This window comes from Phacochoerus africanus, chromosome 8 (genome assembly GCF_016906955.1).
Source record: "Phacochoerus africanus isolate WHEZ1 chromosome 8, ROS_Pafr_v1, whole genome shotgun sequence".
NCBI lineage: Eukaryota > Metazoa > Chordata > Mammalia > Artiodactyla > Suidae > Phacochoerus > Phacochoerus africanus.
The window spans coordinates 156,838,264-156,862,258 of record NC_062551.1 but is presented as its reverse complement, the minus strand read 5'-3'; the positions used below and the strand labels follow the sequence as shown (position 1 = coordinate 156,862,258).

The window sequence follows — 23,995 nt, the reverse complement described above, 5'->3', positions numbered from 1 at the left end:
TACTCAGACTATGTTGTCTCAGGCTCCATTAGAACCAATTTTACTGCACTGCTCAGAGCACTGTGACCACAGCTTTTGAGAGACACTTATGAAACCCAGGAAGGCATCTGCCTTAGAGATGGTGCTGAGGCTTCTCAGTCACTCTGTCTTTATGTGTCCATTGCGTGAAGACTTTTGTATGAAGTCTCCTTTAGGTTTAAGTGCTGGGAAAAAAATTTGTTTCTTTTAAGAAAGCATTCTGTTTCTTACTCTAGGGTATTGAAAATAGCCCAACGGATGCTGTTTCCTTCTGCTTTGTCCTCCAGGAACCTCATGACCAAATTCTGACGGTGTGGGGCTTTACAGCCTGCACATGTACAAGGGAGATATATTTTTAACTTTTTCTGGCCTTGACATTCTTTTCCAAAGAATGTTTTTGTTGATCCTGATTTTTATTTTATTTCCTATAAGCTAAGGCCAATTTTTCCTTTCTTACCCTCTGCGTAAAGGGTGGGGAATACACTAACAAACTCTTGATTTGAAAAACTAAAATCTACACAGAGCATTCCAACATACATGTACATTATGCAAGAGTAAACACACATGATTAAAATCTAAACACGCTAACAAACAAAATTTCTTTCTTTTTTTGTCTTTTTGTTGTTGTTGTTGTTGCTATTTCTTGGGCTGCTCCCGAGGCATATGGAGGTTCCCAGGCTAGGGGTTGAATCGGAGCTGTAGCCGCCGGCCTACGCCAGAGCCACAGCAACTCGGGATCCGAGCCGCGTCTGCAACCTACACCACAGCTCACGGCAACGCCGGATCGTTAACCCACTGAGGAAGGGCAGGGACCGAACCCGCAACCTCATGGTTCCTAGTCGGATTCGTTAACCACTGTGCCACGACGGGAACTCCACAAACAAAATTTCTAACAGTGATACTGCAATTAACTAACACTAAATGATTCAGTGACTTCTACCACTCACTTCTACAACTGTCAATGTATCTCAGCAGAGTCCCTCTTTCCATCAAACCTTTAAAACTGTCAGAACTGACTGGGATGGAGAGAAAGACTGTCCATAATAGTTCTGTATCAGCGTAATTAACACACAAGCCTGGAGTTCCCGTCGTGGCGCAGTGGTTAACGAATCCAACTAGGAACCATGAGGTTGCGGGTTTGGTCCCTGCCCTTGCTCAGTGGGTTAACGATCCGGCGTTGCCGTGACCTGTGGTGTAGGTTGCAGACGCGGCTCGGATCCTGCGTTGCTGTGGCTCTGGCGTAGGCTGGTGGCTACAGCTCCGATTCAACCCCTAGCCTGGGAACCTCCATATGCCGCGGGAGCGGCCCAAAAAATAGCAAAAAGACAAAAAAAACCCAAAAAAACCAAAAAAAACAAGCCTTTAACAATTTTTAAAATCGACAGATCTTCTGAATACAGTAATGGTTGGGTATACAACAGAAGAGATAACTGGGACATGGGGTTTACATGCTGTTTGCAGGAGAACAAAACTCGACTTCAAGCAAGAATTACAATGTTATTTATATCTGAGGTACATTAAGTCAGTCTAAGAAATGTCTGTCTTTCTTTTCTTGTCCTTCCCAAACCCTGCCCCCCACATAAATCAAAGTTAGATGTCTACTTACTTGTCAGATCATCTAATAATTGGCACCTCAGATCAAAATATTCCATGCACTGAGATAACAGTCTAAAAAAACAGATAGATTTCAATTATTAAAAAAGAGGCTGATCTGAATATAGAAAAGCATTTTCCTTGTAAGAATAAGTTCATAAAACAACTGAAAAAGAGAAGGTACCAAAGCATAAAATATCTACTTTGCATTAATTCAACTTCAACATTTTAGCAAGGCACATACCAGTTATTTTATTTATATAGACAGAGTACAGCAATAATAGTGTAAAGAGAAAACTTATGAAATCCATCACATTCACATTTTGTAATGATGTCCACACTGCATATATAATGCATCAATTACATTCATTTGTTTAGATATTAACGGATACGTATTAAGCACCTTCTATATGCTTGGAACTCTGGACAAAGGAAACACACAACCAATTAAAAAAATATACATACATGGGGAGTTCCCGTCGTGGCGCAGTGGTTAACGAATCCGACTAGGAACCATGAGGTTGCGGGTTCGATCCCTGCCCTTGCTCAGTGGGTTAATGATCTGGCGTTGCCATGAGCTGTGGTGTAGGTTGCAGACACGGCTTGGATCCTGCGTTGCTGTGGCTCTGATGTAGGCTGGCAGCTACAGCTCCGATTAGACTCCTAGCCTGGGAACCTCCATATGCCAAGGGAGCGGCCCAAGAAATGGCAAAAAGATAAAAAAACCCAAAAAACCAAAAAACAAAACACACATTTATGAACCAGTGATAAGTGCTAAGAAGCAAAATAAAGTGGGTAAGAGGAAAAAGAGAAAGGTAAATTCTACCCAGAAAGATCAATGAAGCTTTTTCTGCAATTATAGCAGTGAAGTGTACACGTTTTAAAGTCAAGTAGGCCTTGCTTTTAATCTTGGATCCATCATTTATAGGTGGGTGTTCAGGGACAATTTATTTCAGTTCTTTCAGTTTTCTGATTTCTAAAATGTTAACTAGAGTATTATACATGTACACATATACACAAACATACATAAAGGGCTCAGGAATGCACTAATGCTGAGAGTGCATAATCAACCAAGAATTATGAGTATTAAAAAGGGGCGGACAATAAAACTGTCACACTCATTTGGCCATTGTGAGGACTGAATGCAGCATGCTGTGTGGCACCTAATCAGCATATGAAAACTACTATTATCATCATTACTATTACTATTGAGGGAAAATAATAATAGGCATTAAGAAGTTGTGAAATGCAATTTTCAAAATTATAAGAACACATAATTAAAGATCTAATTCTGTGTAAAATTAAACGCTTTACATTCAAGAGATTCTCTGAGAGTGTACGCTAAAAATCTCATTTCATGCTTTCTGTTTCTCTCCCAAAGTTTAGAGAAATTTTAATACCAAACTGTTAATTGTTGTGTTAAATAATCTGACTCTTGTAACAAGTAAAAGTACAATAGCTTACAATTTAAAAGCGGACTTAACACATTTCACCTAAAGAATCTTTGATTTTACTAGTTAATAAAAAGGATAATTTTAAGAAACTTTTAACTAAAAAAAATTGTAATTCTTCCTCTTCTTCTTTTTTTTTAAATGGCTGCACGTGCGGCACATGGAAGTCCCAGGGCCAGGAATTGAATCCGAGCTGCGGCTATGACCTATGCAGCACCTGCAGCAACGCCAGATCTTATAACCCGCTATGCCTGACCAGAAAGTGAACCTACGCCTCTGCAGCAACCTGAGCCACTGCAGTCCAATTCTTAACCCACTGCACCATAGCAGGAACTCTAGAATTCTAAAGTAGAAAATATACAAGGGCAAAAAAAAAAAAAAAAGACATTTCTACTAACTTTTAATCCACATGTCCTTATCAGGGAAAAATCATTCTCTGAAATTTGGCTTTACACTATTAAAGAATTACTTTCCATTACCAGAAACACACGGCTCATGTCTAAGTTAAATCTTAACAGTCAACTGTAACATAACTGTATGTTTTAGTTAAATTTTTAAGTTTTATAAATCACTCACAATGATTTTATCTTAGAAACCAAAATCTTGACTTCTTCCTTATTTATAAATTTAGAATGTTAAAATAAGTTAAATGCTTCAAAATAATATTTAAATTGAGACTTAGATATGTAGGCCAGGAGTCTCCTGTGAGAGTGCCTAAGAACATAACAAAGGTTGAGACATACACTTAATCATAAAATGAAGACTTGCAAATTGATAAAAATATAATTCAACTCAAGGAAATTCCAAATATCATACAACTTACAATTAGAAAATATAGATACTAAAAAAAGTCAAGGATAGTTTAGAGAAGAAATCATAAGGAAAATTAGAAATTATCTTGTGACAAATGAAAATGAAACACAACATACCAAAGGTTATGGGATGTAGCTTTTCAAAACAGTGCTAGTAGGGAAATTCATGGCTTTACAAGCTTATGTTAAAAAGGAAGAAAAACCTCAAATCAGCAACCTAACTTTACATCTTAAGGAACTAGAAAAAGAAGGACAAATCAAATCTAAAGCTAGGAGAAGAAAGAAAGTATTAAGGATTAAAGACATATAAAGTAGCAAATAGGAAAAATACACAAAAATTTATAAAAGCACAAGTTGGTTCTCCAAAAAGGTCAATAAAATGACTATGAAAAAAGGAGAGAAGACTCAATTTAGTAAAATCAGAAAGGAGTGGGGATATTACTACTGATTATAAGACAGTGCCATGACTGTGTGAGCCCACACGACGGCTAACAGGTAACACCAGAGAGCACACTCCTGATGGGCAGCTCCAGTGGAGGAATGCCCAGCGGCAGCTCCCTCATCAGGAGGGTCCCAGTCCTGCCTACCTCACACTGCAGAACAGAAACAGATCTGGGGGCTGCTTCTTCAACAGCTAGGGAGCAGACCCTGTGAAACTACACAGCAGAGAAGAGGCCCTGCTAATAAACACTCAGAATACACTCTGTTCACCACCACACTAGTCACCCTCCCAATCCAGGGGGTAATGACCAGCACACACTGAGGAAAGACACAGCAGGCATCCATGACCAAAACCAGTCTTCACACCAAAAATAGCAGACTCATGCAGGCTACACTGGGGTGCTCCCACATGACCTCTTCGGTCTAACAGACACTGAGTTCAAAAAGGACATAACGAAAATAAGGAATTAAGAAAAGCTATAAACAGAACTGCAGATTACCGTAAAAAGGAACTAGAAACTATAAAGAGGAATAAAGAATATTAGAAAACTCATTTGTTGAGACAAAATCTGAGATAAAGGCAATGAATAGCAGACCAAATAATGAAGAACAAATAAGTGATCTGGGAGACAGAATAAAGGAATCCCCCCTCCCCCATCAGAGCAGCAAACAGAAAGTCAAATGAAAAGAAATGGAAGCAATACAATTATAATTATATTATGGTATAATATAAAGTGTGCCAATCCACACATCATAGGGGTTCCAGAAGAAGGAGAAATCGGGATCAGAATGTATCTGAGGAAATCATGGCTGGGAATTTCCCAAATCTAAAGAAAGAAACAGAATAGGGAGCACAGAGGATCCCAAACAAGATGACCCAAATCGACCTACACTAAGACACATTATAAATGGCAAACGTTCGAGATAAAAAAGGATTCTAAAGGCAGCAAGAGAAAAATAGAGTTAATTGCAAGGAAACCCCCATAAGGCTATCAGCTGGTTTCTATGCAGAAAAGCTCCAGGCCAGAAGGGAGTGGGCAAGATATAGCCAAAGTCCTGAAAGGGAAAAATATGTAAACTAGGATACTCTACTCAGCAAGACTATCATTTAGAATAGAAGGAAGAGAAAGAATTTCTCAGAAGAGCAAAATCTAAAAGAATACAGAGATACTAAACCTATCCTAAAATAAATATTGAAAGAGCTCCTCTAAATAGAAAAGAAGCAAGAATCTATAGGAAAGAGAAAATTACAATTGGCCAATTTATTTATTTATTTGTCTTTTTTGCTGTTTCTTGGGCCGCTCCCGCGGCACATGGAGGTTCCCAGGCTAGGGGTCGAATCGGAGCTGTAGCCACTGGCCTACGCCAGAGCCACAGCAACGCAGGATCCGAGCCTCATCTGTGACCTACACCACAGCTCACGGCAACACTGGATCCTTAACCCCACTGAGCAAGGGCAGGGACCGAACCCGCAACCTCATGGTTCCTAGTCGGATTCGTTAACCACTGCACCACGACGGGAACTCCCAGAAAATTACAATTGGAAAGTAAACCACTTAAATAAGCTGGTACACCAAACAAGATTTTTTTTTTTCTTTTTAGGGCCACAGGTGATCAAAACCATAAAATGTGGGGGAGGAGAGTAAGAAAATACAGATTTTTTTTTTTTTTAAAGAATGCGTTCGCGCCCATATGACTACGAATCTAAAGCCAAGTAGATAAAGGGTTACCATACTTAAGAAACAAGGTAACCATAAATCAAAAATGAAAGATTCACAAAAACCAAAAAGAAGAGACCACAAACATAATATAAAAGAAAAGCTGCAAACCACAATAGGAAACACAAAAAGAAAAAGAAAGGGCTAAAGAAGAAATACAAAACCAACCGAAATGCAAGGTTTAAAATGGCAATAAATACAAATCTATCAAGACTTATCTAGGGCCAAAGAAGAAATGTAAAATCAAGTGAAAAACAAGGTTTAAAATGGCAATAAATACAAATCTATCAAGAGTTATCTTAAATGTCAATGGACTAAATGCTCCAATCAAAAGATATAGAGTGGAATTTCCATCGTGGCGTAGTGGTTAAGGAATCCAGCTAGGAACCATGAGGTTGCAGGTTCGATCCCTGGCCTCGCTCAGTGGGTTAAGGATCTGGCATTGCCATGAGATGTGATGTAGCTCACAGACGCAGCTCAGATCCCACATTGCTGTGGCTCTGGCACAGGCCGGCATCTACAGCTCCGATTAGACCCCTAGCCTGGGAACCGGCATATGCCGAGGGAGCAGCCTTAGAAAAGGCAAAAAGACAAAAAAAAAAGAAGATATAGAGTGGCAGACTGGATAAAAAAACAAGTCTACAGTATGCTGCCTGCAATGGACCAGCTTTAGGATAAAGGACACACATACACTGAATGTGAGGGAATGGAAAAAGACATTTCATGCAAATAGAAATGACAAGAAAGCAGGAGTAGCAATACTCATATCAGACAAAGTAGATTTTATTTTATTTTATTTTTTATTTTTGGTCTTTTCTAGGGCTGCACCCAGGGCATATGGAGGTTCCTAGGCTAGGGGTCTAATTGGAGCTGTAGCCACCAGCCTATGCCACAGTCACAGCAACTCGGGATCCAAGCCGTGTCTGCAACCTGCATGACAGCTCATGGCAACGCTGGATCCTCAACTCACTGAGTGAGGCCAGGAATCGAACTTGCAACCTCATCGTTCCTAGTTGCGTTCATTAACCACTGCTCCACGACAGCAACTCCAGACAAAGTAGATTTTAAAAGAAAGGCCATAAAGAAAGACAAAGAAAGATACAATATAATGATAAAAGGATTAATACAAAAAGAGGATATTACACTCATCAATATATATGCAATCAATATAGGAGCACCCAAATATATAAAACAAATACTAACAGACATAATGAGAAATTCATGGGAATACAAATAACAGTAGAAGACTTTAACACCCTACTCACATCAATGAAAAGATCTATGAGATAGAAAATTAATATGCCAACAGAGATCCTAAATGATACAATAGAACAGTCAGACTTAATTGATATTTTCAGGACATTACATCCAAAAAACCAAGAATACATAATTCTTTTCAACTGCACATGGAATATTCTTTAGGACTGACCACCTACTAGGGCACAAACAAGCCTTGACAAATTTAAGAGGATATAATTATTTCAAGCATCTTTTCTGACCACAATAGCATGAAACTACAAATAAACCACGGGGGGAAAAAAAGATTACATGGGGACTGAAAACGTATTACTAAAAAACCAGTGGGTCAATGACAAAAATCAAAGAAGAAATTAAAAAATACCTTGATATGAATGACAGTGAAAACACAATCATACAAAATCTATGGGAGGCAGAAAAAGCAGTTCTTAGAAGAAAGTTCATAGAGATATAGGCCTTCTTCAAAACACAAGAAAAATGTCAACTCCCCCCCCCCCGAGTCTACCACCTGAAAGAATCAGAAAAAGAAGAACAAACAAAATCTAAAGCCAGCAGAAGGAAGGAAATAATAAGTATCAGAGAGGAAAAAATAAAATAGAGATTAAAAAAAAATAGAAAAAAAAATCAATGAAACCAAGAGTTGGTTCTTTGAAAGGGTAAACAAAATTGACAAACCTCTGGCCAGGCTCACCAAGAAGAAAAGAGAACCCAAATAAACAAAGTAAGAAGTGAAAGAGGAGAAATTACGATACTGCAGAAATAAAAAAAAAAACCTATAAAAGAAAACTATAAAGAATTACATGCCAACAAACTGGACAACTTAGATGAAATGGACAAGTTTCTAGAAACATACAGCCCACCAAAACTGAATCAAGAAGAAATAGATAATTTGAATAGACCAATTTACTATATGTGATATAGAACCTGTAACAAGCTCACTGCAAACAAAAGTCCAGGACTGGATGGCTCTGCTGAGGAATTCTACTAAACATACAAAGAAGAACTTATCCAGTCCTTCTCAAACTCTTCCAAAAGACTGAAAAGGAGAGTATACTTCCAAAGACATTCTATGAAGCCACCATTATCACCTTGGTACCAAAACCAGATAAAGACACCACCAAAAACAAACAAACAAAAATTACAGGCCAATATATATGATGAAAATAGATGTAAAAATCCTCAACAAAATATTAGCAAACTAAATCCAACAACACACAAAAAAGATCATACACCACGACCAAACTGGACTCATCCCAGGGTCACAATGACAGTTCAATATAAGCAAATTAACCAATGCGATACAAACATAAGCAAATTAACCAATGTGACATCAGAAAAATACAAAAAAACACATGATTATCTCAAGATGCATAAAAAGCATTTGATAAAATTCAATATCCCTTCATGGTTAAAAACTCCTACCAAAGTGGGTATAGAGGGAACATATCTCAACATAATAAAATCTATTTATGATAATCCCACACCCAACGTAATGTTCAATGGTGAAAAGATGAAAGCCTTCCTGCTAAAATCTGAAAGAAGACAAGGATGCCCACACTCACTTCTATTCAACATAGTAGTCAAAGTCCTAGCCACAGCAATCAGACAAGAAAAGGCTATTTGAATTGAAAGGGAAGAGGTAAAGTTGTTATTATGTATAGATGACATGATACTATATATAGAAAACACTAAAGACTCCATACAAAAACTATTAGCACTGGTAAACAAATTCAGCAATGTAGCAGGATACAAGATTAACATATAGAAACTGGTTGAATTTCTTTATACTAACAATGAAATATCAGAAAGGGAAAGTAAAAAAAGAAAATCCCTTTTAAAACTGTATCCAACAAAATAAAAATATCTATGAATAAATCTAACCAAGGAAGTAAAAGACTTAAATGCTAAGAACTACAAAACACTGATAAGGGAAACTAAATGAAAATGAAAGAGAAATGGAAAGATATCCCATGTTCTTGGATTAGAAAGATGAGTATTGCTAAAACGGCCATAGTACCCAAAGCAATCTACAAATTTAATGTGATCGCTATGATATTTTTCACATAACAAGATCAAATAATCCTAAAACTGATATGGAACCATAAAAGACCCAGAATTGCCAAAGTGGTCCTGAGGCTTTAAAAGAACTAAGCAGGAGGCACAACCCTCTCAGACTTCACACAACACTACAAAGCTACTGCAATCAAAACAGAGTGGTACTGGTATAAAAACAGACACATGGATCAATGGAACAGAATAGAGAACTGAGAAACAAGCCCACACACATATGATCTATGGTTTATAATCTTCAAGAAAGAAAGCAATAATACACAATGGAGAAAAGAGTCTCTTCAGCAAGTGGTGTTGGGAAAGTTGGACAGTCACATGTAAATCAATGACGTTAAAACACACCCTCACACCCACCACACACAAAAATAAACTCAAAATGGCTTAGACTTAAACAGAAATAAAAGCAAAAATAAACAACTGGGACCCAATTGAACTTAAAACCTTTTGGACAGCAAAAGAATCCAAAAAGAAAATGAAAAGACAACCTACAGGAGAAAATATCTGCAAATAATGTGACCGACAAGGGCTTAGCTTACAAAATATACAACTCATACAACTCAACAGTAAAAGAACCAAACAACCTGATCAAAAAATGGACAGAAGATCTAAACAGACATTTCTCCAAAGACATGCAGATGGGCCAAGAAGCACATAAGAAGATGCTCAACATTTCCAATTACCAGAGAAATGCAAATCAATATTATACTATCATTAAAAATAACACATAACAAAGTGTGGGAGAGTATGGAGAAAATGGAATCCTCCCACACTGTTGGTGGAATGTAAACTGCTGCAGCTACTATGGAGAACAGCATGGCGGTTCCTCAAAAAACTAAAGATAGAGTCACCATATGATTCAGCAACCCCACTCCTGGGCATATATCTGGACAAAGCTATAATTTGAGAAGATAAACGCACCCCAATGTTCACAGCAGCACTAATAATAGCAAAGACATGGCAATAACCTAAATGTCCACTGACAGATGAATGGATAAAAATGTGGTACATATATACAATGGAATACTACTTACTCATAAAAAAGAATGAAATAATGCCATCTGCAGCAACATGGATGAACCCAGAGATTATCATACTAAGTCAAGTCTGAGAGAGAAAGACAAATACCATATGATATCACTTATATGTGGAATCTAAAGTATAACACAAATGAATGTATCTATGAAACAGAAATAGACTCCCAGACATAGAAAATAGACTTGTGGTTGCCAAAGGGTAGGAGGGGCTAGGGAGAGCTGGATTGGGAGTTTGGGATTAGCAGATGCAAACTAATATACATATAATGGATAAACAACAGGTCCTTTTGTATAACACAGGGAACTATATTCAACATTCTGTAATAAACCATAATGGAACAGAAAAAATAGACTATGCAATTAAAAAAAAAAAAAAAAGGTGGTGTTCCCAATATGACTCAGCAGAAACGGATCTGACTAGTATCCACGAGAAGATGCAGGTTTGATCCCTGGCCTTGCTCAGTGGGTTAAGGATCTGGCATTGCCATGAACTGTGGTGTAGGTCACAGACGCTGCTCAGATCTGGTGTTGCTGTGGCAGAGGCTGGCGGCTGCAGCTCCAATTCGACCCCTAGCCTGGGAACCTCCATGTGCCGAGGGTGTGGACCTAAAAAGACTTAAAAAAAAAAAAAAATAGTACTATGGGAAACCACACAACAACAAATTGGATAACCTTGATGAAGTGGACAAATTCCTAGAAACAGAACATTTGGGAAGACTGAATCAGGAAGAAATAGTGATTTCTTGCCATCACCAGCAAGGAGATTGAATCAATCAAAAATTCTTCCAACAAAGAAAAGCCCTAGACCAGCTGGCTTCACTAATGAATTCTACCCAACATTTAAAGAAGAATCAGTACTGACCCTTAAAATCTTCCCAAAAATATGAAGAGGAGGGAACACTTCCTAACAAACCTAAATCGGCAGTATGTTTAAAGAATTAAACCCTTTGAATAATTGGGATTGATACTTTGAATGGAAGGATGGTTCAAAATATGAGAAATAAATCAATGAATACACTGAATTAACAGAATAAAGGATAAAAGCCCACATGATCCCCTCAACTGACACGGGGGGGAAAAAAAACCTAACAAAATGTAATGCCCTTTCGTGATAAAAACACTCAATAAACCAAGAGCATAAGAAAACTACCTCAATGTAATAAAAGCCATATATGAAAACCCCACACTAATATCATACTCAATGGTGAAAGACTAAAGTTTTCCTCTACAATCAGGAACAAGGATGCTTACTTTCACTACTTCTATTAACATAGTATTAAAAGTTCTAACCAGAGCAACTAGACAAGAAATAAAAGACATCCAAATTGGAAAGAGAAAGAAAATGATCTGCTGGCAGATGACAAGCTTTTATACATGGAAAACCCTACAGAATTCATGAAAAACCCTGTTAGAACTAATAAACTCAGCGAAGTTACAAAGACACAAAATTAATACATAAAAATCAGTTTCATTTCTATACACTAACAACGAATAATATGAAAAGAAATTATAGCTGAAAACTTTCCAAATCTAAAGGATACTGATATCAAGATACAGGAAGCACAGAGGGGCCCAAACAAGTTGAACCCAACAGGCCCACACCAAGATATATTATAATAAAAATGGCAAAAGTTAAAGAGAGGATTCTAAAGGCAACAAGAGAAAAGCAAAGCGTTAATTATAAGGGAACCCCCACAGGGCTATCAGCTGATTTCTCTAGAGAAACACTACAGGCCAGAAAGGGAGTGGCAAGATATATTTAAAGTGCTGAAAGGAAAAAAGTTGCAACCTGGAATACTCTATCCAGCAAGAATATCATTTAAAATAGAAGGGGAAATAGAGAATTTCTCCAACAAACAAATGCTAAAAGAGTACAGCAACAGTAAACCCATTCTAAAAGAAATACTGAAAGGTCTTCTCTAAATTTAAAAAATTTAAAAAAAAGTAAGAAGAATTAAGATGGAGGAAACCACAATTGGAAAGCAATCACTTAAATACACCAGCATACAGATCTAAACATGAAAATGTTAAAAACAAAAAACAAAAAAAGACATCAAAATCATACAATGTAGGGAAGGAAAGTAAGAAAATGTAGACTCTTTTTTTATTTTAATGATGTGTTTGAGCCTATACGACCATCAGGCTAAAGCAAGCAAATATAGGAAGGGGTTAAAGTACTTAAAAAACAGGGCAACCACAAATCAAACCAAACATTACATTCACAAAAAGTGGAAAGTATTCAAGCATAAAACAAATGGAAACCAACCAACCAAAACAAGAAAAGAAGAAAAGAGAAACAAAGAATCAGCTGGAAAACAAGGTTTAAAATGGCAATAAATACATATATATCAATAATCACCTTAAATGTCAATGGACTGAATGCTCCAATCAAAAGACACAGAGTGGCAGATTGGATAAAAAAATCCTTCAATCTGCTGTCTATAGGAAACTCTCCTTAGGGAAAAGCACACATAGATTGAAAGTGAGGGGATGGGAAAAGATATTTCATGCCAATGGTCAAGAAGAAAGCAGGAGTTGCAATACTCATATCAAACAAAATAGACTTTAAAATGAAGGCCATAAAGAAAGACAAAAAGAGGACACTATTTAATGGTTAAAGGATCCATTCAAGAAGAGGATATTACAATCATCAATATATATGCCCCTAATATAGGAGCACCCAGATACCTACAACAACTACTAACAGACAGAAAAGGAGAAACTGATGGGAATACAATCATAGTAGGAGACTTTAACGTCCCATTCACATCAATGGACAGATCCTCTAGACAGAAAATCAGTAAGGCAACAGAGATCCTAAAGGACACAATAGAAAAGTTAGACTTTATTGACATTTTCAGAACATTACACCCAAAAAAATCAGAATATACATTCTTCTCAAGTGCACATGGAACATTCTCAAGAACTGATCACATACTGGGGCACAAAGCTAACCTCAACAAATGTAAAAGCACAGAAATTATTTCAAGTATCTTTATTGGCATGAAACTAGAAATCAACCATATGAAAAGAAATGACAAAAAACTGACTACATGGAGACTAAACAACATGCTACTAAAAAACCAATGGGTCAATGAGGAAATCAAGAAGGAAATTAAAAAATACTTCAAGACAAATGATAATGAAGACACAATCACTCAAACTTTATGGGATGCTGCAAAAGCAGTGTTCAGAGGGAAATCCATAGCAATACAGTCCTTCCTCAAAAAAGAAGAAAAATCACAAATTGACAACTTAACCTACCACCTAAATGAATTAGAAAAGGAAGAATAAACAAAACCTAAGTCAGCAGAAGGAAGAAAATCATAAAGATAAGCAAGGAAATCAATAAAATAGAGATTACAAAAACAATAGAAAAAAAATCAATAAAACCAAGAGCTGTTTCTTTGAAAAGGTAAACAAAATGGACAAACCTCTGGCTAGATTCATCAAAAAGAGAGAAAAAAACCCAAATAAACAAAATTAGAAATGAAAAAGGAGAAGTCACAACAGATACTACGGAAATACAAGAAACCATGAGAGAATACTATGAACAATTGTATGCTAACAAATTTGACAACCTAGAAGAAGTGGACAACTTTCTAGAGACTTACAGCCTACCAAAACTGAATCAAAAAGAAACAGATCAACTTAACAGACCAATCACTAGAAATGAAATTAAGTACATCATAAAAACACTCCCTACAAATAAAAGCCCAGGACCAGATGGCTTCACAGGCGAATTCTACCAAACATACAAAGAAGAACTTAAACTCATCCTCCTTGAACTTTTTCAAAATGTTGAAGAGGAGGGAACACTCCCAAATACATTGTATGAAGCCACCATCACCCTAATTCCAAAACCAGACAAAGATACCACCAAAAAAGAAAACTACAGGCCAATATCTTTGATGAATATAGATGCAAAAATTCTCAACAAAATTTTAGCCAACTGAATCCAACAACATATAAAAGAAGATCACACATCACAACCAGGTGGGATTTATCCCAGGTGCACAAGGATAGTTCAACATATGCAAATCAATCAACGTCATACACCACATTAAGAAAAGTCAAAAACCACATGATCATCTCATTAGATGCAGAAAAAGCATTTGACAAAGGCCAACATCCGTTCATGATAAAAGCTCTTAACAAAGTGGGTATAGAGGGAACATACCTTAACATAACAAAAGCCATTTGTGACACACCCACAGCAAATATAATACTCAATGGAGAAAAGCTGAAAGCGTTCCCACTAAAATCTAGAATAAGACAAGGATGCCCACTCTCACCACTGTTATTCAACATAGTACTGGAAGTCCTAGCCACAGCACTCAGACAAACAAAAGAAATAAAAGGCATCCAAATAAGAAGAGAAGAGGTAAAACTTCCACTGTATGCAGATGACATGATACTATACATAGAAAACCCCAAGGACTCAACCCAAAAACTACTTGAACTGATCAACAAATTCAGCAAAGTAGCAGGATAGAAGATTAATATTCAGAAATCAGTCGCATTTCTGTATACTAACAATGAAATGTTAGAAAAGGAATACAAAAATACAATACCTTTTAAAATTGCACCCCAAAAAATCAAATACCCGGGAATACACCTGACCAAGGAGGTAAAAACTTATATGCCGAAAACTATAAAACATTAATCAAGGAAATTAAAGAAGATGTAAAGAAATGGAAAGATATTCCATGCTCCTGGGTTGGAGAAATTAATATTATAAAAATGGCCATACTACCCAAAGCAATCTGAAGATTCAATGCAATCCCTACCAAATTACCCATGACATTTTTCACAGAACTAGAACAAACAATCCAAAAATTTATATGACACCACAAAAGACCCAGAATTGCCAAAGCAATTCAGAGGAACAAAAGCCAAGCAGGAAGCATAACTCTCCCACACTTCAGGCAATACTACAAAGCCACAGTTATCAAGACAGTGTGGTACTGGTACCAAAACAGACATACAGACCAATGGAACACAATAGAGAACCCAAAAATAAAACCTGACATCTATGGTCAATTAATCTTTGATGAGGCAAAAACATAAAATGGGAAAAAGACAGACAGTCTTTTCAGCAAGTACTGGTGGGAAACCTGGACAGCTGCATGCAAATCAATGAAACTAGAACACACCCTCACACCATGCACAAAAATAAACTCAAAATGGCTGAAAGGCTTAAATATAAGCCAATACACCATCAAACTCCTGGAAGAGAACATAGGCAAAACATTCTCTGACATCAACCTTACAAATGTTTCCTCAGTTCAGACTCCCAAAGCAACAGAAATAAAAGCAAAAATAAACCAATGGGACCTAATCAAACTGACAAGCTTTTGCACAGCAAAGGAAACCAAAAAGAAAACAAAAAGACAACTTACAGAATGGGAGAAAATAGTTTCAAATGATGCAACTGACAAGGGCTTAATCTCTAAAATATACAAACAACTTATACAACTCAAGAGCAAAAAAGCCAGAAACCCAATGGAAAAATGGGCAAAAGACCTGAACAGACATTTCCCCAAAGAGGATATACAGATAGCCAGCAGGCACATGAAAAAATGCTCAACATCCCTGATTATTAGGGAAATGCAAATCGAAACTACCATGAGATACAACTTCACACCAGCCAGAATGGCCATCATTAATAAGTCCACAAACAGCAAATGCTGGAGGGGGTGTGAAGAAAAGGGAACCCCTCCTGCACTGTTGGTGGGAATATAAGCTGGTACAACCACTATGGAAAACAGTATGGAGGTGCCTTAGAAATCTATAAATAGAACTTCCATATGACCCAGGAATCCCACTCTTGGGCATATATCTGGACAAAACTTTCCTTGAAAAAGACACATGCACCCATATGTTCACTGCAGTATTATTCACAATAGCCAAGACATGGAAACAACCCCAGTGTCCATCAACAGTGATTGGATTAGGAAGACGTGGTATGTATACACAATGGAATACTACTCAGCCATAAAAAAGAATAAAATAATGCCATTTGCAGCAACATGGATGGAACTAGAGACTCTCATACTGAGTGAAGTCAGAAAGAGAAAGACAAATACCATATGATATCACTTATATCTGTAATCTAATATATGGCATAAACAAAGCTTTCCACAGAAAAGAAAAACATGGACTTGGAGAATAGATTTGTGGTTTCCAAGGGGGAGGGGGGAGGGAGTGGGATGGATGGGGTGCTTGGGGTTAACAGATGCAGACTATTGCCTTTGGAATAGATTAGCAATGAGATCCTGCTGTGTAGCACTGGGAATTATGTCTGGTCACTTATGATGGAGCTTGATAGTGTGAGAAAAAAGAATATATACATGTATGTGTACCTGGGTCACCATGCTGTACAGCAGCAAGTTGACAGAACACTGTAAACCAGCTATAATGGAAAAAAATAAAAATCATTATATATATATATATATTTTTATTTATATATATATATATTTTTATATATATATATATATATATAAAGGGAGAATAGTCAGTGATTTCTTGGATATGACAACAAAGGCAAGACAGACAAATTGGAATTCTTTTTTTCTCTTTGTCACATCCTTGGCAGGTGGAAGTTCCCAGGCCAGGGATCAAAACCAAGCCCCAGCAGTGACAATATCGAATCCTTTACCAGTAGGCTACTGGGGAACTCCTGGAATTCTTAAAAATTAAGTATTTTTGTGTGTCGTAAGACACTATCAAGAGAGTGAAAGAAATCCCACAGAATGGGAGAAAATATATGCAAATCGTGTATCTGATAAGGGGTTAACATCCAGAATATATAAAGAATTCCTACAACCCAACAAGAACAAAAAACAGACAACCATAATTTAAAATGAGAATAAGACTCTGAATAGGCATTTTTCCAAAGAAGATATACAAATGGCCAATAAGCACATGATGAGATACTCAAAATTACTAACCATTAGGCAAATGCAAATCAAAGCCCCGAGATGCCACTTCACATCCATTCGGATAGTTACTATCAAAAGCAAACAGAAAACAGCAAGTGTTTGCAAGGACATGGAGAATACGGATCCCTTACACACCGCTGTGGGAATGTAAAATGGCACACAGCCACCGTGGAAACAGTATGGTAGGCAGTTCCTCAAAATATCAAAGAATTACCATATGACCCAGCAATTCTACTTCTGGGCATACACCCAGAAGAACTCAAAGCAGGCTCAAATTGATATCTGCATATTTATACTCATAGAAGCATTATTCATACTAGCCAAAAAGTGGAAACATTCCATCCATGGGTAAATGGAAAGCATATGATACATACATAAAAGTTAGTATTATTCGGTCCCAAATAGAAATGAAACCCCAACTCATGCTGTAACACAGATGAATGTTGAAAATACCATGCTAAGTGAAATAAGCTAGACATAAAAGGACAAATATTTATGATTCCACTTGTAGGATGTCCCTAGAACAGTCAAATTCATAGAGACAGAAGTAGAATGGTGGCCGTCAGTGCCTGGAGGGAGGAGAGAAATGAATGCGGAGTTATTGTTTAATGGGGACCGTTTCAGTTTGGGATGATGAATAAGTTCTGGAAATGCATAGCAGTGATGGTTGCACAGTAATAAATATGTACTTAATGTCATGAAATATACCCCCAAAATGGCTAAAATGGTAAATTTTGTCATATATATTTTGCTGCATTAAAAAAAAAAAAAACTAGCAAAAAAAGAAATCATGTACATGACTGCCTTTGAACTCTCTTCATGCCCTTTGTCCATTTTTCAATTTGGCTGCTGCTTTGTGATTTCTAACAGCTTTTTATACATATTGCCAAAATCAGCTTGTTGTCTATTATATACGTTACATATCTATTTAGACAGCTTAACTGACTTTTTGCTTTAAGCTGTTTTTTTTCCACATAGAAAAATCTTAAATTTTTTTTTTTTTTGTCTTTTGTCTTTTTAGGGTCACACCTGCGGCATATGGAAGTTTCCAGGCTAGGGGTGTAATAGGAGCTGTAGCCACCAGCCTCCGCCAGAGCCACAGCAACACAGAATCCGAGCCTCATCTGTGACCTACACCACAGCTCACAGCAATGCTGGATCCTTAACCCACTGAGTGAGGCCAGGGATCGAACCTGCAACCTCTTGGTTCTTAGTCAGATTCGTTAACCACTGAGCCACGACAGGAACTCTCTTAATTTTTTTTTGGTCTTTTTAGAGCCACACCTCTGGCATACGCAAGTTTCCAGGCTAGGGGTCGAATAGGAGCTATAGCCGCTAGCCTACACCACAGCCACAGCAACCTGGGATCCAAGCCACGTCTGTGACCTACACCACAGCTCACGGCAACGCGAGATTCATAATCTGCTAAGTGAGGCCAGGGATCAAATCTGCGTCCTCATGGATCTTAGATTCATTTCTGCTGAGCCATGACGGGAACTGCAGAGAATTTCAATTTTTACAGTATCTTTTAACTAATGACTCTTTACTGGGTAGGGTTTCTGTTTAGGATGCTAAAAGTTTTGAAGATGGATTGTGGAGATGGTGGCACAACAATGTGCATACACTTAATGCCACTGACTGTACACCTAAATATGGTTAAAACGTTAAATGTTCTGCTATGTGTATTTTACCACACTTAAAAAAAAAAAAAAAAAGACCAAGTTTGGGTGCTTTACATGTTAGGTGTTTGGAGTAGCTCTAACATCTCTTCCCTCTAAGGGCTCTAATTTATAAAGCATACACACAAGGAAAGTAGATACTCATTTCACATATCTCTGTGGCACCTTCTAAGCCCCAGAGCAAGGGCTCTCTGATAAAATTGAGCTGTAGAAAATGACTTAAACTTGAGGTCAGTGTGGAATCTCCAACCTCCCATCCTGGACCTACACTGGGACAGACCTGTAAGTAGGCTAGCTGAAGGAGGTAAGATGGGACCAGCAGAATGGATTTACTCAAGTCATCCTATGAGCCTGGACCGCAAGCCTTCTTCCACGTCCAGGCAAGTATAAAAGCAATAAAGAAAGCTAGAAAGATACCCCTGGACATGGAGCTGCAAAGTAGGCTGAACTAAGAAAGCGATATACAAGTGTAAGGCCAGAAGCGACATCTAGTGAATACGAGCACTGGGACCTTTACATAGTGATCTGGCTTGAATCATGCAGCCTTTCAACCTCCAGGTGAGTCCTCTTTCTTGCTGGGGTGGGTGGACCAGGTTGGATGGAGGTGGGAGTTGGGGTGGTCAAGAGGAAGAAAGCCTGGTACTGTTTCTTCCAACTCTTCTGTCCTGACTAGGGAGAAACACTGAAATGGCCTCTTTCAGGGTGCAAATGCTGGAAGAGGAAAGGAGCAATTCTGCCGTCTCTATTACACACTGTAGACGGGGCACAGTACATCAATCAGTATTCTCCTTCAGTGTGACGTGAACTTCTTCATCTTGATTACGTACCTCTGATTCACTCCTCGCATAATACTAGTTGGGGACCAGAGAGGCAGCTGAGCTGTGAGAATTACACCCAGGAGAAACTGATTTGGCTTCTGCACATCTGGATGAGCTGAAGTATCTGTCTGACTAAGAGTATACAGTTGATCACAGGCAACACGGCGAATCTGAAATTACATTTTTGTTGTTGTTGTTAAAGGAAAGCGAAGGACACCAGGGATTAGAGACTTTAATGAAGTCGGCTTTCATGGTTTAGCATCACTTAGATTATAGGGTAGACTGAGATAAATGGATGTTCAAATATGTTTTGCCCAAGTTTCACACTGCTTTCAGAAAGCCATTTCTGAACATTCACCCTCTACTCTCTATCTATATGTACATATATACATATACGTATATATGAAAATATACAAAACATTATACACATAATAAACACACATAATATTAGTTTTAAATTATTTTATTAAATAACTAAATATAGGCATTCCCACAGTGGTTCAGTGGTTAATGAACCTGACTAATATCCATGAGGATGAGGGTTTGATCCTCCCCCCAGTGGGTTAAGGATCCGGTGTTGCCATGAGCTGTGGTGTAGGTCACAAATGCGGCTCAGATCCCACACTGCTGTGGTGTAGGCCAGCAACCACAGTTCTGATTCAACCCCTAGCCTGGGAAACTCCGTATGCCATGGGGACAGCCCTAAAAAGACAAAAGATAGGAAAAAAAAAAAAAGCTAAATATATTAATTACTTAATTTATCAAAGAAGTACAAATTAAATTTTTTTTTTTTTTTGTCTTTTTGCCATTTCTTGGGCTGCTCCTGCGGTATATGGAGGTTCCCAGGCTAGGGGTCTAATTGGAGCTGTAGCTACCGGCCTACACCAGAGCCACACCAATGCAGGATCCGAGCCACATCTGCAACCTACGCCACAGCTCACGGCAATGCCAGATCCTTAACCCACTAAGCAAGGCCAGGGAGCGAACCCGCAACCTCATGGTTCCTAGTCAGATTCGTTAACCACTGCACCACAACAGGAACTCCTAAATTTAAAATATTTTTAAAACACTACAAAAAACCACAATTAATCTGCTTATGCTCTAGTTTAGCTTTCTCTTATGAAATTAAATTTTTAGTGGCAAAGGATGTATGTACAACAAATGCTGAGAGACTGCTTAAAAAAATGATTTTCCTCCAAAGTTCACGCTCTGAAGGATGCTATAAGGGTTTAAGGATTTCAATCATTAATGCCAAAGTTTACACTGAGTAAACTAGGGTTAACTAAAAACAAGTGTGGTCTAGGAACTGATTTCCCAAATTATTCTAGTACTATATTCTAGTCTCATCAATAGATTTATAATTTAATGCAAATGAAAATAAGAGAAAGCTCTTCTTGAAGTGTCTCAAAGTTAATTTTCAAGGTCAAGTAAGAAAATCAGAATTATAAAATCTAACGAGGAGTTCCCTGATGGCTCAGTGGGTTAAGGATCCAGTGCTGTCACTGCTGTGGCTCAGGTCACTGCTGTGGCACAAGTTTTATTCCTGGCCCTGGAAATTTCATATGCCATAGGCATGGACAAAAAAAATCTAATTAAAGTTCACGGTCTTTCTTGATTTTGACCAACATATTGATGCTTAATGCTAGCTGTCTTTGTCAGCTGTGGATGTTGAATACCAGCTGTAAATTCTGTTTGTTACAAGCAAATACAAGTTAATCACAGCACTAGTCTCTTAACTTTCAGGGAAATACGGAGCAGAAAGGAGGGTGACAGTTGAAATGGTCACTTTGCTTTCTGAGGGGTCTGCAGCCCCTTTGTGCGGTTTCCAGAGAGAACTAAATGCTGTCCCTTCTGTACTCCCCACAATGTCACAGGTAGCCAGAGAGCCCAGAAGACAGAGTAGGACCAAAGGGTTTTTTATAAAGAAAAAATCCTTACCTCAGCACTTGGTGATCCAAGCAGAATATCAATGATAAAATCAGCAACACAGGGCAAGTTATAGAAAGATGCTAATGATAAGAATAAGGAGAATTGGGAACAGGGGAGGAAACTAAGTTAGGAAATACATTTTTTCAAAATTTCAGAAATTGTGAATAATTTCTTAAGCTTAACTATCGTAGACATCAACTCTTCTTTTACACAGAACCAAATTTAGTACCTTCTACACCTGCCCCCATGTCTCATGCCTAAGGTGTTTAGGAGCAGGGCCACGTCTGGTCATCTTTGTACCCTCACGTTTTTGCACAACGCCTTGTTCATACCAGTTACAGAATAAACACGTCTTGCCTTGAGCTATAAAATATGAACTATAAAATGTACCTTACAACAAGCTTACAAGTGATTTTTAAAAGCCTGAAGTTATTTTTTCATCTTGATTTGAAAATATCTTTATAATCAAAACAACTGTAGGAAAATCGAACTGAGAGGATGGCATATGCTCAAAAGCATTTCATAATGACTTACACTTCTCATTCATAAGCCTTTAAAAAAGTAAATCATTTTTGGTATTATTTTATTTTTAACTTTTTCTGGATGTTTAGCTTGATATCTTACACGATGAGGTTGGATGTTATACTAAAAACATAATGATCACCAATTCTATGTATCAGGCAGTCTGAATCAGTAATAATAGTGCAGAAGAGTGCTCTCATGGGTTGGTAAAATTTTAAAGTAGAGCTGTTATGATTTCATCTCTGAATAAGTATTTATTGAGGGCCTACTACACATCTTGCAGTATTTGGGTGCTAAGGATTCAGTAGGGAACAAAAGAGACAAGAGTCTCCGTTCTTAGGAAGCTTACCATCTAGTTGGGGAGGGGATCCTGATAATAAACGTGCTATGCAGATAAACTGTACTATATGCTGTAAAGTGATGAATGATATAGAAAAAAATTAAGTAAGGGGTTTAGGTGATGTTGGGTGAGGGGAAGGTTGTGAGTCCTTTAAAAAAGGAGGAGGAAGAACATACCGGGAAGTGGGAACAGCCAGTGCAAGGGCCCTGAGGCAGGAATGTGCCTGCAGTGTCATCTTGGGGAGCAGCCAGGAAGCCAGGGTGGCTGAAGCAGTGAGTGAGGGGGAGCGGAGGGCGGAGAAGGTGAAGGCACAGAGGTATCACAGGGGTGGACTGTCTCAGGTGTCCAAGGCCGTAACAGAAATCTGGCTTTCACTCAGTGTGAACTGAGAGGCCACTGCAGGGTTTTCAACGGAGGAGTGATACAATCTGACTTACATTTTAGAAGGTCCACTCTGGTTACTGTGTGGAGAGTAAACTGCAAGGGTAGAAGCAGGGAGATTAGTTAGGGCGCTACTGCTGTCATCCAAGAGACGGTGGATCAGAGGGTAATTAACAGCGAAGGAAGTCTAAGGGGTGGAATCTAGGCATAGTGTGAAGAAGGCAGTGCTGACAGATTAGAAGTAGGGTGTGAAAAAAAGGAATCAAGAATGACTCGAAGGTTTTTGGCCAGAGCAACTGAAAGAATGAAATTGCTATTAACTGATGGCAATTACCTTGGGCAGTATGGGCCGGGCCAGTAGTTCAGTTGTGGACATGTTAGGTTTGGGAAGTCTATCTGACGTCTAAGTGGAGACAGGAGGGGAGTGGTTCAGGCTCAGAGCCAAATTTAGGTGTCATCAGCATACAGGGAGAATTTTGGGCTGAGAACGTGGCAGAATGAGTGTAGACGGGGAGAGATGTGATGAGGGACTGAGCCCTAGGGTGCCTAATGTTAAAAGTGTGATTAGCAATAGCCAGAGTTTGCCAAAGCCAACAATAAAGACAAAAGGGCAAATTTTAAGTTTCATAATTTTTAATACTGGAGTCATTATCAGCTTATGAATTGATTAATTCTATTTCTGTAGTTTATGAGTCATTATCAGCTTATGAATTGATTAATTCTATTTCTGTAGTTTATGACCTATAAATTTGAGTTGTGTTAATTCCTCAACTAGATGGTAAGTTCCTGGAGAGCAGACATACTGCTCTGGTACCATCTACCATGGAGCGCAGTATAGAGAAGGGTGCTCAATAAATACTTGTGCAGAACTTGAGTATCTAGCACTTTTCTGACCTATTCCACATGCCAACTCCCCCCCGCCCATTTCTATTAATATGACCTCATCTATGAAGCGATATATAAAAAAAATTCCCAACAAAAACCTAGC

The 23,995-nt window shown here is 38.1% G+C and overlaps 1 protein-coding gene across 2 annotated transcripts in view; it reads right to left on the bottom strand.

Annotated features, from left to right (window-relative positions):
* Window positions 1–23,995, bottom strand: part of USP24 (ubiquitin specific peptidase 24) — a 164,769-nt gene that overhangs the window by 45,217 nt on the left and 95,557 nt on the right. For both annotated transcript variants that reach the window (XM_047788957.1, XM_047788958.1), the window contains exons 37-39: window positions 21,774–21,844; window positions 19,845–20,005; window positions 1,625–1,686 (exon numbers count right to left, since the gene is read on the bottom strand). In XM_047788957.1, the coding sequence (XP_047644913.1) occupies window positions 1,625–1,686; window positions 19,845–20,005; window positions 21,774–21,844 (294 nt within the window). The remainder of the gene's footprint in view (window positions 1–1,624; window positions 1,687–19,844; window positions 20,006–21,773; window positions 21,845–23,995) is intronic.